Source organism: Sorex fumeus, unplaced genomic scaffold, assembly GCF_029834395.1.
Source record: "Sorex fumeus unplaced genomic scaffold, SorFum_2.1 ptg000063l, whole genome shotgun sequence".
Classification (NCBI taxonomy): Eukaryota; Metazoa; Chordata; class Mammalia; order Eulipotyphla; family Soricidae; genus Sorex; species Sorex fumeus.
In genome coordinates, this window is record NW_026606120.1 from 79,368,170 (window position 1) to 79,385,434 (window position 17,265).

The window sequence follows — 17,265 nt, forward strand, 5'->3', positions numbered from 1 at the left end:
ATTATTTATTGCCATATTGCTTAGAGATGAGAGGAATCAAAATGACCTTTCAAGTTCAGTTGCCCCTTCCTCTTTCTCTCAGCTTCCCACAGCACAGTAAATGGGCTGTGCCCTGGAGTCCCCTTTCTCACCACCCAGATCAGACTGCCATCGCGTGGGTGGAAGCACCGCTGATTCTAAGGCAGTGGAGGCCGGCAAGAGGGATCAGCACCCCAGAGCTGTTCCTCTAGGTTACCCCACAGCCGTGCCTGGCTACCTCCCCACAACCAAGACCACACTCACTCATCCCAAAAAGGTCCTCCCTTTCCCCATGGGCTTTCTCACAATGTTCTTCTCCATTTCCTGGTGTTTTTCCTCTTGATTATTCTGTCAAGTTTGATCTTGGAAGAGGGAACAACAGATCCATGGGTTCAGTCAGGATCCAGCCTTGAGAATCACGAGTGTTTGTTTTGCATGAGGCACTCTTCCAAGCGCAGCATCCCTATGAACTGATTCACTTCTCACAACCATCCTCTGAAGTTATGTTAGTGCCCTGTTTTGCTAATGGAAAACTAAGGCATAGCGAAGTTAACTAGGTAGGCCCAGGAATGAACCTAACTGGGACCAGAGCTAAGGTAGTCAGGGTCCTCTGTGGCTCCTCTAACCTCAGCCTTGAAACAGCAGGATCTGCCTAGAGCCTGTTGTGGGAACAGATGAAGGGAATTGTTCTCCAGGGCGTGGTCCCTTGCTGTGTAGCTGAGGCTGAAACGGGGAAGGAGAGCAATGAGGACAAAGGCATCTGCAGCTAGGCCTGCTGTCAGTGACATCTAGTCTAGGCAGGGGACTCGAGGGTCTCTTGGGCAGGACACAGACCCTGTAAGATTAGAGGGGAAGAGAGGAAGTGGGGTTTGTGCCTAGGCCCAGCACCAAATATGGGCAGAGGTCAGTTCTCTGCCCTGTGTGGGTCTCTGAATTTGATAAACCAGTTGTATGAAATTCTGTCCTGTGTTTTCCAGCTCCTGAGTTAGAAGTTCTTCCGGGGCTCATGTGCGTGGGCACGAGTAATTCTGGAATTGCACAGCCGCCCCCAGAGGTGGTTGTTGGGCTTCCAGCACCTGCTTTGTCCGGATCTCTGCAGTCTCTTCTTCTCTTTGCTCCGGTAGGTGCCCAGGGACTAGCGAGGAAGACCTTGTCCTAGGTCCTCTGAAGGTTTTTCTGGTGGGACGAGATCTGCAAGTCAAAGCCTGTGACTATGGACATGAAGGGTAGACCACGAGGAAGTGAAACATCTGACCTCACTTACTGCGCTCATGAGTTTCAGTGATAAGAAGTCAAAGACAAGCACATGCTGTCTAGGAAACCACAGCTCTCTGCTACTCATTGCTGTGATCCCCCTGATGCCCCCCCCCCCAACACCCCCATGGCAGAATCAAAGACACACATGCAAGGCAGGTGTGGTCTATCATTGAGACACATTCACAGCCCTCTGCTAGTCCTGAAGTGCCAGACACTTTCTGAAAGGTGGGGAAGCTTAAAGAAAAATGAATGGATTGAAGAGCACCTCCTCCCCTTCTGCGGTGCCTAGGGCCTAAGGTCTCAGGTCAGTGGGCTCCTCATCTAAGTTCTGGCTGACAGGTCTACCACCAGGCCCAGGGGATTACTCATGCTTTTGGAACCACAGACATTTCAACCAGGGAAAACAGCTTCTGCCATCTTCCTCGCCCGTTCCAGTTCACGTCTCCCTCACTCCTGAGCCCATACTTGACTTTCCACATTTTCCACTGCCCTGTCTCTTGTGCCTCTGTCATAGGGGTCCCCTTTCCTAGAGTTTCTCTTGGGAAAACCTGAGCATACCCCCTGCTTCATCTGTCTGAGAAAAACCAGTGTGAAATTCAGTACCTGTGGCTTTCCTAAGAGCTAAAGTTGGTGTACGAGGCCTAACACACTCCAGTCCATACAGATGTGACAACTGGAGAGGGAAATGGTCCTGGTTAAAGGTCCCGAGGGCGCTGTGCTAGGCTCTCTGAGCCCCACACTCTCTGGTGTTTGTGGATGTCCCTCAGTCCCACACAGCTCTCCCAGCTTCCTGACTCCTTAGCTCTTCCCAAACAGCCAGGATAGCTGCTTCTCTCCAGAATTAACCAAGAAAAAGAGCAAAGAGAGAAAGAAAAATGAAAGCCGACGGCAGGAACTCTCCACTCTGTTTTTTGAAGGTTCTCCTTCTTTCTCAAAAGACCAAAATAGCTGCATTTCAACTGGGTGGGGACATATCAGCACATCACATCCAGTGGTTATTTTAAACCTTTGAGCCGTGGAGGATCTTTCTTGGAAGATGATCACGGGGTGCTCAGCATATCAGACACATGGGAGTGGTGCTGACTGAAGGGTCTGGGCTGCCCATTTCTCTTACACCGGCCAGCGGCAAGTCAGGGGAGCCCCAGGTGTCTCTGCACATGCTTTGAAAGCTCTTGTCTTATCTTTAGAGATAAGTGTGCAGAGGCACCAAGAGGGGAAGTGGCTGGCAGGTCAGGATAGTTGCCTGGGTCTTCCAGACTGGCCTGCAGCTTTGCTGTCTTTGGGTATCTGAGCAAATCCCACAAGGCTACCTACTACAGGAAGAAGGTGAGGGTGGGAGCTGAGAGCAGGGAGAGGCTGGGCTTCCTCTTTCCTCTTGTCACCCCCAACCTGAACCTCCAGGCTTCCAAGGACTGAGATAGGAGGGAACTGCAAGGGAACAGAGAAAGGTTTGAGCAGGCACCCGGGGAAGAGAGGAAGTGAGACAGAAGAGAGAAGAGGAACCGGGAAAGATTGAAGGAACTGCCAGCCCTGCCCAGGACCAAACAGGCTGAGTGCTCTGTGGCCCCTCAGGCCAGACCTGTTCTCCTTTCCTGTGTGGGTTTCCTTTCAAGACTTCTCTGCCCACCAGCAGGGAGAGAGGAGACAGACTAGAGCAGGGGATAGACTGTCTTAAGGACCTGCACACAGGCAGCCAGAGCCAGTGGGCTCAGCTCAGCCTGTAGCTAACCAGATTCCGCTCAAATGTTTCCCAGGGCCCTAGGCTCCTTGAGTGTAATGAGGTGGGACTCGATCACCTCCCAGTGCCCTGTGGACTCTGACTGAGCCTGGCATGAGATCAGGAGACAAAGCCCATGCTGTCAGGCACTTGTACTCCAGAGCTGAGGAAACAGGACTGGAAGGGCAGGGACTCAGCCATTTCTAATATATTCCTGTTTGTCCTTCGAACTACAGAGTTCAGGAATCTCAAGATTCATCTCAAAGTAATTCTGTGCAATGGATATGTTATTTATGTTGTTTTTCAGACCATTTAATTGGCATTCAGTACTGTTTTTTTATACGAAAACAGTACACGCCTATTTAAAAATTTTCCATGAACAGAGGAAGTGAGAAAAATACCAGCCCTGCCAATTGCTGTCATCCTCCCCTGCTCACCACCTTGATCTCCAGGGTTATCTCTTGTTTGTAGCTTAGTGTGTATCATTCCTGACCTTTCTGATGAACACATAAGCTTTTATGTCTCCATTCCCATAAATGGTGTAATAATCTTAATTATTCATACATAAGCTTTCAAATCAGACAGCTAGAGTTCTAACTGCAGCTCACATTTAATTAGCTAAGTGACATTGGTACTAAACGACTCGTCTCAAGTTCCCTAGGTATAAAATGGGGGTAATAATCACACTTACCCTATAGGATTGGGGTAAGGATGTAATTAAAAAGTCTCTATGGGGATCCAGAAATATAGTTCAAAGAGTGTGGGAATGTGTTTTGCATGTGGGAGATCAAGGTTTTATTCCCACCAATGCAGCATTCCAAGATCACTGCCAGAAGTGACCCCTGACCACCTCCAGATGTGATTCCCAAATCAGACAATAGCTTATATGAGTAATTCTTTCTCTGGGTGAGAGAGTTCTTTCCTCTGGTTGCACTCAGCTCTGGTTAGGGCTTACTCTGTGCTCAAGGGCCATCTCTGGTGGTACATGGGGGGATCATATGCAGTTCATGGGATCAGATGAACCAGCCATGTGCAAGGCAAACACCTTATTCTGTACCATCCTTCCCTATGAGCAACTCTTACTAGCATCTTGTGCACAATAAGCACTGTGAGCACACACACACACACACACACACACACACACACACACACACACACGAGTCCACAGAGCACAGAATTTTGGAGGAGCAGTAAAATCAGCTCAGAATTTCTGACCCCTACTCCCACCAACTTTCACTCATACCTCTGTTTCTCTGTGAAGTGCGGAGTAGGTGAGGGTGTTGGTTCTGGGATTTAGGGTCTGTGGATTTCCTGGGATGCCCACTCTGGAGGATGAGGGTCTTGCCCTGTGGATTGGGACAGTGTAGGTTGGCCAGACCATCTGTTGCTTTCGAGTTCCAGGCCAGAGAGTTGAGCCTCAGGGCAGAGCATGGCCCCACAGTGGCTCTGAGTGTAGAGGATCTTGGCGGAGATGGAATGTGCAGTGGGCTGCCTCTGCTCAGGAGGGGCTAAAAAAAGCCTCCTCCTCCCCTGCGCATTGTGTGAGGGTTATCAACTGCTCAAAGCTCATCTCTTTGGCTGCACGCTGACAGTTTGGAGAGGGTCTGTTTTCCTGGCCCCTCTGGATTTCCACCAATCGTCAGGAAGGAGCCAGCCTGTCTCGGAGGTGGAGGCTGAGAGGGGTGTGAGGTGTGGGGGGAGGCAGGCTGGTAGCCCCAAACCTGGTGACAATACATAGTTGTCATCTGTACCCTGTTGGTGTTTTTTTTTCCTTTTATAGTCCTCAACAGTCACTCTTGCTCTCACCCTTTCTCCCTGGGGGGAGGGGGACTCCTGTCCAGGATAAAAGGAAAGGAGGTGACCTAGCCTCCTGTCTCCTCTCTCACGAGCTGACTCTGTGGGTTACCTCCTAGGTCTCCCCTCCACCCCAACCATACGCAGCATGGCGCCCAAGAAGCCAGAGCCTAAGAAGGAAGCGGCCAAGGCGGCTCCAGCTCCGGCCCCTGCTCCTGAGCCACCCAAGGAACCTGCCTTTGATCCCAAAAGTGTGAAGGTAAGTGAGCCTCAGCCCCAGGGAGTGGGGAGGGTGCTCATTCAGAATCCAGAAGGCCCTGAAGCCAAGCGACTTACTTCCCAGAGGAAGAGCCGGGCTGCAGCTCACAGTCCCACAGGGTGGTGGAGCAGGCGTCAGGGCCACTGAGGCAGGGTATTGACCTTTTCCCTCTGAGGAAGTCCTACTCTGTCCCCCTAACTATGCCCAGTGACAGATTTGGCATCCAGCCTTTCCTAAGGCAGGGGCCCCCTTCCCAGCTAGAGCTAACCATTCCTCAGAGATCAGTGGCTTTCTGGAGAAGAGACCAAGACAGCTGCCTGTGGAACTGGCATGAGGAGCAAAGCAGGGAAGGGCCATGGGGCTGCCCTGCGCAGCTGCGAAGGGCTCTCATAGAAGCCCTGGCTGTGGGGGGCCCTGGAGGGCAGCTGTAGGTAGGCAAGGTGAGGTAAACCTGTTCTTTCTCTTCCCTTTGAAATTCATTTCTGGGCTGGAGTAGGTAGTAGGCATTGTGGGTAGGGCATTTGCTGGGGTTTGATTCCCGGCATCCCATATGGTCCATCCCATATGGTCCACCAGGAGTAATTCCTGAGTGCAGAGTCAAGAGTAACCCCTAAGCATCACCAGGTGTGAACCCCTTCTCTAGAAAAAGCTGAAAAAATTTTATTTCCCTATTCCATTTTTGTCACCCTCGTGGCTGTGAGGGCCAGGGGTGACTTACGTGTCTGGCTGTGATATGCGTGCATTTCAGCTGTGCTGCTTGCTGCAGTTGCACATCAGACGGCATTTTTTACATGCTGGGCTGCAGTGTTCCACAAGCATGGTGCTCCCTGAGCTGTGGTGCTAGGGCTGTGTTCCCTGTGTGTGTGTGTGTGTGTGTGTGTGTGTGTGTGTGTGTGTGTGTGTTTGTGTGTGTATTGGTGGGGGGGCAGCGATCAAACTCTACCGCAGAGCTACATCACTGACCCTTAGGGATTGCACTTAGGGATTTTTGATTTTTGTTTTGTGTGCTTACCCTGTGGCAGTTGGGGGTCTACTTCCAGTTCTGTGTTCAGGGGTCAATCCCAGTAGTGCTGAGAATCAAACCTAGGCCTCCATATGCAAAGTATGCACATAGCCCTTGCACAATCTCCTCCAGGCCAGGGGTCACACTATTTAACTCTGGCACTTGCGCACATTCTGGTTGACATGCTTGCTGGGGGTCACTGTTGTGTTCATGCGGGCGCTCACCAGGACCCGTACTTCTTGACCATGGTGGGCACGTAGACAGCAGAGCTGCCAAGTTTAAGCAGCTGCCTCACCAAGATCATACTCTGCGTGTGTGGTGGCACCAGGGACTCATGGCCTTACACCACCAAGGGACGGTGTTCTAAGTCACCAAACTATCCCCAGAGCCCCCATTCTTTTCTTCCTGAACCCAGATGGGCCCCTCCTGTGGCCTCAGCCTGGGCTGCTATCTGGAGTATGCAGAGGACTGGGCTGTTCCTGCTGAGATCATCACCCCTAACCTGCAAGTGAGCTAAGCATGGTTCACTCTGCTGTCACCCCTATTCCCTCTCTGCCCCATGTCAGAGGAAGGTTCCTCTTCTCAGAGCTGCTCTAGGCCCTGGATGCTGACTCAGCCATTCAGGCCTCCCAACCATCTGGTTCAGCATCTAAAGGAATGGAACTGGAAAGGGAAGGGGCAAGGAAGGGAGAGCTCGGAGGTCTCTGGAGCGCAGGCGGTTCTAAGGCTTGGCATCAGATTCTAAGAGGTCAATGGCTACTGGTTTGGAGAGTTATTAATAACAGGTTGGGAGTGGTGGGTCTCTGGGGATATCAACTCTAGAGTTGGGCTGGAGCGGGGAGGAATTAGATCAAAATAAGAGTATAGGACCAAGATCTCTGACAAGTAGGCTGGGAAGCTAATGTCAGTGCTCTAGTCGCTTTGTCCTCCTTGGCCCTTCAGGCTTTGTCCCAGCACCCACATCCACACAATCAGCAGCAGAACCAGGGGGGCCCTGGGTCTATCTGTGGCTCCCTCCAGGGGCAGGGGGTGTACAGAGCTCTCTGGACATCATGTAAGACCTTAGATATAGCTGAAGGAAGAACGTGGCTTAGAAAGCCCAACTCCCCCACCTCGAGTTAGGATCTGTCCTGGTTAAAGTCCTCCACTAGAGAGATAGGAGCAGCTGTTTCAGGTCAAGAGAAAGCCTTCCCTTTCATCCCCCATCTCCCCTGATTTCACACTCCCAGTTGCAATCTTCTTGCACATCCACCTGGAGTTTCCGATATGGAATTGTTGCAGTTTCATGAAAGTGGAAACAAAATCAGGCATCCCTTTGGACGACCATTAAATAGAGCAAAAGTGGGCTGGGAGGTTAGTACAAAGGCACTTAGTAAGGATAGTTAGGCTGTTTTCCTGGCATGCAGCTGTATCTGCGACCCTGGTTCAAATCCTGGCATCACAGATGGTCCCACAGCCAGGCATGGCCCCTGAGCACACGTAAAACAAAACAAAAGTAAACTGAAGCCCAACATATTCTGAGGGTTATATATAACCCTTGGGAAGTCACTCTGGCCGTGTGTCAGGGACCACACACAGTGCCAGGGATTGAATCTGGGGCCTCCCACATGCAAAGCGTGAGCTCCATTGAACCATCTCTTCTGTTCCTGATGTTATATGTTTGTGCTAATTTCTCTCATGTGTTCGTTCCTGGGGCTCAAAGTATCACAAAGCAAGGCACGCTGCAACTTTTTCCTCAGAGAATTCATGCCGATCACCCTTTGCCCCATTTATGGAATTGTGGTGACTTTCTCAAAGGTGGTGGCTTCCCACTTTTTGCAAAGTGGATATATGTCATTTCTGGCTATTGTGGGTTTCCTTTCCAATCTGGGGTAACCCTTCTTAGGCTCTCCTAGCTCAGTTCGGGAACCAGGGGTCCCGATAACGAAGGTCAGCCCGGGATGACACAGCAGCCAGACTGGGACTAGTAATGAAGCAACATGAAGGGGAAATGCCCTGTGGGTGCCTCCCCAGTGTAGGGGGGACCAGGGTGGTAGGAAATGAGGATGATGAAGATCCTAAATTAAAATAGTGACTCATGCCTCTTCTTTATCACTCATTCTCGGAGCTTCCCTCGGCTGTATTACACATTGGGAGGGGATCCTAAGTGTATTCTTTTGCCCACAAATATTTTTTGAATACCTACCTTGTGCCAAACATTTCACTGAACAATGATACGAGCTTTCTGTCTGAGGGAACACAGGCTTCAGGGAGTCAGGGAACACTTAGGCAGGGTTGGAAACTGGTTAGGACACCAGGAGGGCCCTCACTAATGACCTTGCTGGCCCAGAGAATAGGATGAGGAAAGACTCCTCTGAAGACACTCAATTTTTTTTTGTTTTTGGGCCACACCCTATAATGCTCAGGGGTTTCTCCTGGTTCTATAATCAGAAATTATTCCTGGTAGTGCCTGGGCAACCATACGGGATGCCAGGAATCCAACCCAGGTTGGCTGCATGCAAGGTAAGTGCCTAACCACCCTACTATCAGTCCAGCCCCTTAAAAAAATTTTTTTGAAGGCACTCCATTTAAAGTTTGCATCAGGAGCCAAAGAGAGAGCATGAGGTGAAGGCTCTTGCCTTACATGTGACTGACCCTGGTTCAATCCTTGGCACCGTATATGGTTCCCATCTGTGGTCCATTCATCAGGAGCCTGGGGCTTCACACGTAGCCCTTATCTCCTTCCCAAGGGCTGTTGAAGGGGAACCCACTCCAGTGGAGGTCACTTCTGCTTCTCTCAGGAAGCCTTCAGCAGGACCAGCCCTCATGCCTCTGTGTTCCCTCCCCACAGATAGACTTCACCGCCGACCAGATTGAAGGTGAGTCCTGTCAGCCGCACACCCTCCCCCTCCCCACCACATGCACCCACTCCCTGTTTTCCTGCACTTCCCTGAAGGAGGAGGAGCAAGAGGAGGAACAGTTGTCATCACCGAGGTACTAAGTAATAGTCGTGGTGATCCTATATTTGCCATCGCCTTTTTATTTGCTTGCATTCACCACTACGTGTCATCACTTGCATACTGCATGGGCTGCCGCATTAATTCTCACTGCTGCTCCTGGTTTAGGTCGAGGGACTGAGTAACTTCTTTTGATCACACCTTGGTTTTGTTACTTCTGAGAAACTCATTGCCAGGTATTCCCCGCCCTGCTACATTTATCTACCTACTTCAATATGATGTCTATTTATTTTTTGATTTCTAGCTTCTGAACTTTGACTTTCTTCTCTGGTTCCATCTAGATTTTCATATTTTTTCAGATAGGAATTTTTACTTTTGCAGATTGCTCTAGCAAGCAGCTGACTTCCTGGCCTAGGAGCATCACCTCTTATCATCCAGAACACAGTGACTTTGCATTTTCATAGTCACATCCCTAAACTTCAGTGTTTAATTTTGATGTGTGGACCAGGCTTCCCAGGAATTTGGAACATTAGCAGATATAGCAGGCTGTTTTCTTTTCCTCCTCTTTTTCCTTCTCTTCCTCTCTGCTCCTTCCTATTCCCTTGGTTGTCCTGTTGGTCAGAAGTCTCATCTACACTTATATGTAAATGAATTACTTCATTTAACTTCATTTATAATACAAAATTTTGTTAACACGAATGAGATGGGTTGGAGATACAACTGTGGTAAGACTTGACTTGCATGTGTGAGGCTCTGAGTTCAATGCCAGGGACCACCAAAAAAAAGAAGAATGAGGTTACTAATGAAAAATTATCAGTTCAGTGTAAAAGTGCTCAAATTATAGGTCGTTGTTATTTTTTACTTTCCTTTTTTTGTTCCACCCATCTTATCATTTTTGTTTTGTTTTGCTTTGGTTTTGGGGCTATACCCCACAGTGTTCAGGGCTTACTCCTGGCTCTGTACTCAGGTATCACTCCTGGGCAAGTTCAGGGGACCACATAGGGTGCTGGGAATTGAACCTGGATTGGCTAGGTGCAAGGCAAGTGCTCTACCTACTGTACTATCTCTCCAGCCCCCATCCTTCTAATTTTTGCATTCTTTTATCTGAGGTGATTTTTCCTCTTCTAATGAACTAGGGAAAAATCAAAAAGTGTGAGTTCAGATTTAATTAACAAATACTAATCTGTAAAACTCAGAATTTGTGCCTGAGGCAGAATTTGTGTTAATTGCTTTAAAAAAATTCTTTTTAAAATTCTCCTCACAAGTGAGGTGACTTTTCTTTGTCTTTTTAAAAGATTTTAAATTCATCTTCAAATTTCATGTTACCACACCACCACCACAAATTAGTCTTCCTCCATTACAGTCTATGGGGCTCCCCTTTCCTCCACCCTAGTAGTTTTGACTCTACAAACTGAGTTCAAGGGTTTATTTTTTCTTGTTTTTTTTTTGTTTGTTGTTTGTTTCCTTTCATTATTTCTCTGTATTGCACATATAAATGTCTCTTTTCCTTTTGAATTACTTCATTTAACTTGACCCCTTTCTAGTTCTATCCAGATTACTGCAAGAGGCAAGATTTAGTGTTCCATGGTAGCTGCAAAGTATTACTTTGTGTACACATACCACATCATATTTATTCACTCTCCTCTCATAGGGTTTTTTCTGCATCTTGGCTATTTTGTGTTTGGGTATCTTCTAAGCATCCCAGGCACTGTCTATGCATTGTAAGTGCTCACTAAATGTTTATTGAATGAAAAAAGGGGGAAAAGTTTAAATTGAATCCATGTTATTTGTGATTTATAAATTCCTGACTATATTCTGCTGCTCTTTTGGTTACAACCTTCCACACCCCTTCTTATCCTTGGCCAGCATTATTTGTTCAGCAGATTTGTGATTGCTATTTCACTATTATTATTTTTACAGAATGCAGCGTAGTAAAGATCTAAACAAGAAGTCATGGTACCCACCTTCACATACACCAAAAGGAAATAGCACATGCACTGTATAATTCAGGGCACATTTTTTTTTGAATGTGAAGGACAATAGCTAGTATAGAGTACTTATTAATAGGATGCTTCCTGGAACAGAAAAGAATTTTTAAGATAAAAATAATTCTACAAGTAGCATAATACATTACATAATTGTTTGTATAAGGCTATACCTTGTATTATATTCATCTACTTTGTGGTCTAAAGAGTTTTGGCATTTCCAGGAGGGAATTACTAATACTGGTGCTCAGGTTGGCTGACGAAGTCCATGAGTCAGAAAAGAACGTTTGTCCAAAGATTGCACCTACTGCCACCCTCATTCACCACAAGAAGAGCTAGCAGGAAATAGACATGTCTGCATGGTTCTCACTCCCCACTAAATCAGCCAAATCAAAACTTGGGGTATAATGTAACAGGGAGTGTTGGAACCTTTGGTATATCAGGTTTTTCCCTGGAGGAAAGAAGCCATGGCCACCACAAGTGCAAAGCCACATCATTGCCTTAGGTATGACCTTGAGTTCATCTCTGCTGCTCTCTGCAAGCCTTGGCCAAGAGAAAGTAGTGACTGTCACATCAAACGCAAAGTTTCTGCTGGATTAGCTGGTTCATGAAAAGGCTCCTATATACATACTGTGCTTCAGGCAACCCAAGAACAGAAGAATACTGGGAAAGGAAGGGAATTAGGATTGCCCCTAAATGCTTTAATTTCCAACGCCACCCCCCTCCAGTTTTTATTTATTTTACTTTTATTTTTGGTCCACGACTGGCAGTTATCAGGGCTTACTACTGTCTCTGCACCCAGGGATTATTCCTGGTGGGATTCAGGGGCCATATAAAATGCCAGGGATTGAATTTTGTTGACTGCATGCAAGCCAAATGGCCTCCCCACTGTATTATTGCTCTGCCACAGCCCCACCCTACACACACTTTCTATTTACTTATTTATTTATTTTTTATTTGCGAATTTTAGACATTTTATTTTCATAAAGTAGTTCACAATGGGTTGGAGTGATAGCACAGCAGGTAGGGTGTTTGCCTTACAAGCAGCCAACATGGCCGACCCAAGTTTGATTCCTCCGCCCCTCTCGGAGAGCCCGGCAAGCTACTGAGAGTATCTTGCCCACACGGCAAAGCCTGGCAAGCTACCCGTGACGTATTCAACATGCCAAACACAGTAACAAGTGTCACAATGGAGATGTTACTGGGCCTGCTCGAGCAAATCCATGAACAATGGGAGGACAGTGACAGTGACAGTGATTAAATCACCATGAGATAAACCATTACAAAGCTGTTCATGATTGGGTTTCAGTCACACAGTGTTCCAAAACCCATCCCTCCACCAGTGTATATTTCCTATCACCAATGTTTCCAGTGTCCCTCTGACCACCCCCACCTCCCCCAGTGCCTTTTCATAGAAGAGACCAAGGTTCCTTCCTGGAGGCAAGGTAGCTTGACCTGAGCTTACAGTTCAGTGGTAGAATTGGAATTAAACTCAGTAACACTGACTGCACTGTTTGTGCATTAATCTTGTATGTGACAAGACCAATGCTTTAATATTTTTATATTTATTATTTTATTTAATTTGAATGTAAGTTAGGTAGTATACTGTAGTAAAGAGACTTATAGAAGTTAAACATTTACTTACCAAGCCATACAGTTATGAAGCAATACAAATGGAATATGAACTAAATTATTCAATAATGTGAGAGACATATGGTTTGATATCTTTTAAACTCATACAAAGCCTAACAAAGAGCTGCAAGTAAACCTCTCTAGACACCCATTTTGATATGTGGAATGGTTTGTAAATAATCCATATGCAACCTGTAAAGAAATTAGTTTTTCTGAAGTCCTTCATATCATTTGGAGAATGAAAAACGGCTTTTCTTGTAAGTGGCTGAAGCATTCCTCTGTGATTAATATCATTAATCTGCTTAGCAAACCATTTCTTTTTGGCTAGAGTAACTCCAGTGCCATTTCCCTCCATATTATCCCCAGTAATAAATTGGTTGGATCCACATTAAAGAGAATTAGTGGGTTTTTTTTTTTTTTGCAAAGGACCCATGATTGCCTTAATTCAGCCCTACTCCTTGAATATCAGCCCTGGTCTCACCAGTTCTCAGATGGCTCCAGAATTAGGAAATTTAGTAATAACCGCCAAGTGGACCAGTCCCCAGCCCTACTTTGCCGTGGCCCAGGGTTGTCAGCCGGCTCTTCTCTCTACAGAGTTCAAAGAAGCCTTCTCCTTGTTCGACCGCACGCCGAGCGGAGAGATGAAGATCACCTACGGGCAATGTGGGGACGTGCTGCGGGCTCTGGGCCAGAATCCCACGAACGCCGAAGTACTGCGCATGCTGGGCAAACCCAAGCCCGAAGGTCAGGCGTCCAGCATGTTCCCCATGCCCAGAGCTGCTTGGCCTTTGAGGGAGGGCCCCCAGCAAAGCCTCCTTGCTGTCCCTCATGCTTCCTGGGTTTTGGCACCTTCCCTGCTTCCTGCAGCTGCTGAGCCCAGAGTTGGTGGGGGTGTGGGCAGGGAAGGCCTAGAAAACCAGGAGCCTCTCTTTCATGAGGGTTTCTTAGGGACCAACTCCTAAGCAGGTTCTTCCCTCTCCTGGGCCATTACCTGGGCATGCAAAGAGCACCGTTTGCTTTTCTATTGGTTGGTTGGTTTGGGGGTCACACCCCACAGTGCTTAGGGACTATGCACATAGACCTTTATATCTGCAAAGCATACATTAGCTCTGAACCAACATGTCTGGAATCAAGAATTGGTCTACATCCATCACCTTAAAGCTTTGGACATGGTACAATGTAGTCTTAGGAGCCGGGCGCTTTTACAGAGGAGCTGCACATTTAGAAGGGTTGATTCTCAGTCAGCTCTGGCCGTGTGGTCTAGTAACAACATCTGAATGCAGTTTGTAAATGTGAAGAGGGCCAGTTTGGGCCACATCTGGTATTTTGGGGGGACCATGTGGTGCAAGGGATCAAACCTGGTCTTGTAGCTCTATCTCTCTGGCCCCTGTGCACAACTCAGTGCCATCAGCTTCCCTCTGTGACTGTCTGTCACCTGTTGGAAGTCTGAAATGTGACTGTCAGGTCTGGACTGAATGGTCCGTTGGGCACCTTGTATCCTGCCACTCAGAGCTCAGAGACCCTTTTCCTCTCTTGCCCTTGTCCTTTCAAGGAGTGCCTAGAGCCAGGGTCCCCCTGGACCAGTAACCAGATGCCCCAGCCATGAGTGGCTGCCACTAAGTGTTGGTGTTGTGGTGGGTCCCAGCCCCACAGATCTGTGTGTGTGTGGCGGGGGGGAAGGGAGGTCTCGAGGGGGGCTTTCCCTACCCTCCACTCACACCCCTACTCACCTGACTCTATTTCTCGTGCTCTGTGCTCCTGCAGAGATGAACAGCAAGATGCTGGACTTCGACACCTTCCTGCCCATCCTGCAGCACATCTCCCGCAACAAGGAGCAGGGCACCGAGGAGGACTTTGTGGAGGGGTTGCGTGTTTTTGACAAGGAGAGCAATGGCACAGTCATGGGCGCTGAGCTGCGCCATGTGCTGGCCACCCTGGGTATGCCAAGCGGGAGGCAGGCCGGGAGGTGCTGGGGTGAATGGGGGAGGAGGGTCTCTGCCTCCCAAGGGTCACAGTCTAGTCCAGGCTTTACGCTCCTGGGCAGGATACCCTCCTTCAATCAGCTTTACTTAACAGGTTTAGCAGAGCCTGGTCCCGAGGCCCATTCAGAAAAATATCCTTGACTTTATTTTATTGCACAGCTGGCTCTGTGCTTGGGGCTCACTCTTGGCCCATGCTCAGGGGACCTTGTGGCCTTGGGGCTGCAGTTGTTGCCTCCTGAACTTGCTGTGTATGCACTTAGCCCACGGAGCTCTGTATGGCCCCTGTGCCTGTCACAAAGCCCTGGTCTGCTCACCCACTGAGGCAGAGGGTGAGGCCCAGGGGCCTGGAAGCCCTCCCTGCAAGGCTGCTGGGGGAAGCCTGGAAGGCTTCTCAGATGAGGGAGCCTTGATTGAGCCTGCAGGCCAGAGGGTACTGTGTTTGCCTGTGCTCCCTTTGCTGTCTGGAGTGAGAGTTCACTGCCCTCACCTCAGGAGAGAAGATGACTGAGGCGGAAGTGGATCAGCTGCTGGCTGGGCAAGAGGATGCCAACGGCTGCATCAATTATGAAGGTACCAGGTGCCAGGGCAAGAGCATAGATTGGGCAGAATGGGAGGGAGCCTGGGGCCCAAAGGGGTCTGGCACCACCTGCACTCCAGGGCACTCCTAAGGCATGTGTTCTCTATGCTGGGAGCGAGCACCCAAGGGTAATGGAGGGGAAATGGACATGGGGGAAGCTCAGGGTACACTAGCAATGTGACCTCTATCAAGCTGCTTGCTCCCTCTGAGCCCTGTTTCCTCCTGGAAGAATGGGGTGATACGGGTGGATACCTTGCTCCAAGTATTGGGGGATAGCAGAGATGCTGGAGTTCTGTCTGCCCGAGCAGCACCTTAGCTTCTCTGCTCCTGGCACCACTACACCCGCCCCCAATGGGAAAAGTTCCACAGGGCAGGCCAGAGAAGGCGGAGCGGGAGGTTTAGGTCAGTATGGGAAGGAGCAGGGAGAAGCGGTTTAAGAGGCCAAGAGGGGTGGGGTGCGGCACTGATTGGCATCTTTGTTCTTAGCCTTTGTCAAGCACATCATGTCGGGGTGAAGCGGATCCCTCCAGGGTGAGTGCAGCCTCTCCCTCCTGGTCTCTTGTGGCGTCCCACATCACCTGGACCCCCAACAATTGACCTCCCTAGACCCCTGCTGTCTTGTCCAACCCCCTGGCTGGAAACTGGGCTGCAAGTGCGCACCAGTGCCTCTTTTGCTCCCTTCCTGCTGACTCTGCCACCGTGGCCCTTTGCAACTCTCCTGCCTGAGCTTCTCCCAGGGCCCCATATGACAGGACCACTCCCATGGGCCTGGGGTCTCCTGTCCATACTGTAGGTGACAAGGCTGTTCCATAGGAGAGAGGGTCCATGGCCTGGTGCCATCCTGGAGGGGTGTGGGAGGAGGAGGGAGGCCCTTTCTGCCTGCTCATTGGTCCAGGGGCCGGGCCTGGGCATTAGCCCTCCCCAGGTGAGGGAGAGAGCAGCATAGGAGGACACAGATGAGGTTGGGCTTGTCCCTGAGCCAAAGCCCCAAGGACTTTCTGGGCCCTGAGCTCTAGCTCTAGAGAAACAGCTCTGGCAAGACTGGGCTGACCTCTCCACTCCCAACTAGTCTCGGAGTCAATTTTCTTTAAAAAATGGAATGAATTTAATAATCAAGTGGGTTTTCCCAGGAGCCACTGTCCCCCGAGGGCTTCTGTATCCCCAGAGAAGAAACAGTATCTGGGGGCCAGGGGAGCTGGGTAAGGCCCTATGCGGGGCAGCGAGCAGAGAACTGGGCATGTGTGCCGGGCAGAGGGTACTCAATCCCCTTCTCTCCTCCAGGGCATTAGCAGGAAGATGGATGCCAGGATGACCAGGAGACACCAGGGATGCCTCAAATGGTTCTTCCTGCTGCTGCTTTTTAAAATTTGTGGTACAATGCCATAATGTAAGAGTTCTTTCTCAACCATTCTGAAGCGTTCGACTTTTCAATTTATAGAGTTAGGCATATTCACTGTGTGCAACTGAGCCTTTCCATCTGAGGAAACTACTTGGCACCCCCCTCTGCCTCTCTCTGTGTGTCCTCTCTGTTTTCCACGAACTGCACCGTTCTCTATAGCCCCATCAACAGAACCACAGTCATTATCCCTTGGTGACTGGCTGGCTCACTTTGTGCAATGTCCTGAAGGCTCGCACACATGATAGCCCATGCCTCCTTTCTTTAGGATTCCACAGTGCACGGACACCTGTGGGGTATAACCCAGCTTTGAGCCTGGGGCCGTTAGGGGATTGTACTTCCTGTTGTTGAGGCCCTGACACATGATTTAGCACAGCCTCTTCTGAATCTCTTACTGGCTTCTAGCTCAAACACCATGTGCCATGCCCAGGACTCCAGCTCAGGGACCCAGAAGGGGTCGGCTCAGGGGGCACACAGACTGGGAGGGTGGGAGAGTGGGGAGAGGCAAGTGGACAATGGGGACAGACATGAAAACCGGCACTGGACAAGAAGGATAAAGGAGATGTGAAATAGTTCAGGACACATGCACACAAGCACCGGCACTGATACTGGAGGTACAGGCCCATGCTCTCCCCCCATCTGGGGGTCCTTGCACCCCTGAGGTGGGGGGGTTCCCTCTCCCCTTGTAGGAAGGCTTCTCACTTTGTGG

General features: G+C 49.3%; 1 protein-coding gene across 1 annotated transcript; it reads left to right on the forward strand.

Moving 5' to 3' along the window:
- The first annotated feature begins 1,026 nt into the window (after positions 1 to 1,026).
- On the forward strand, positions 1,027 to 16,568 carry MYL4 (myosin light chain 4). Its single transcript, XM_056127716.1, has 8 exons — positions 1,027 to 1,138; positions 4,906 to 5,045; positions 8,879 to 8,906; positions 13,196 to 13,345; positions 14,366 to 14,539; positions 15,076 to 15,153; positions 15,647 to 15,691; positions 16,442 to 16,568. Exons 2-7 carry the CDS (start codon positions 4,935 to 4,937, stop codon positions 15,673 to 15,675), a joined length of 570 nt encoding a protein of 189 aa, XP_055983691.1. The 5' UTR covers positions 1,027 to 1,138; positions 4,906 to 4,934; the 3' UTR covers positions 15,676 to 15,691; positions 16,442 to 16,568.
- The last annotated feature ends 697 nt before the right edge of the window (positions 16,569 to 17,265 follow it).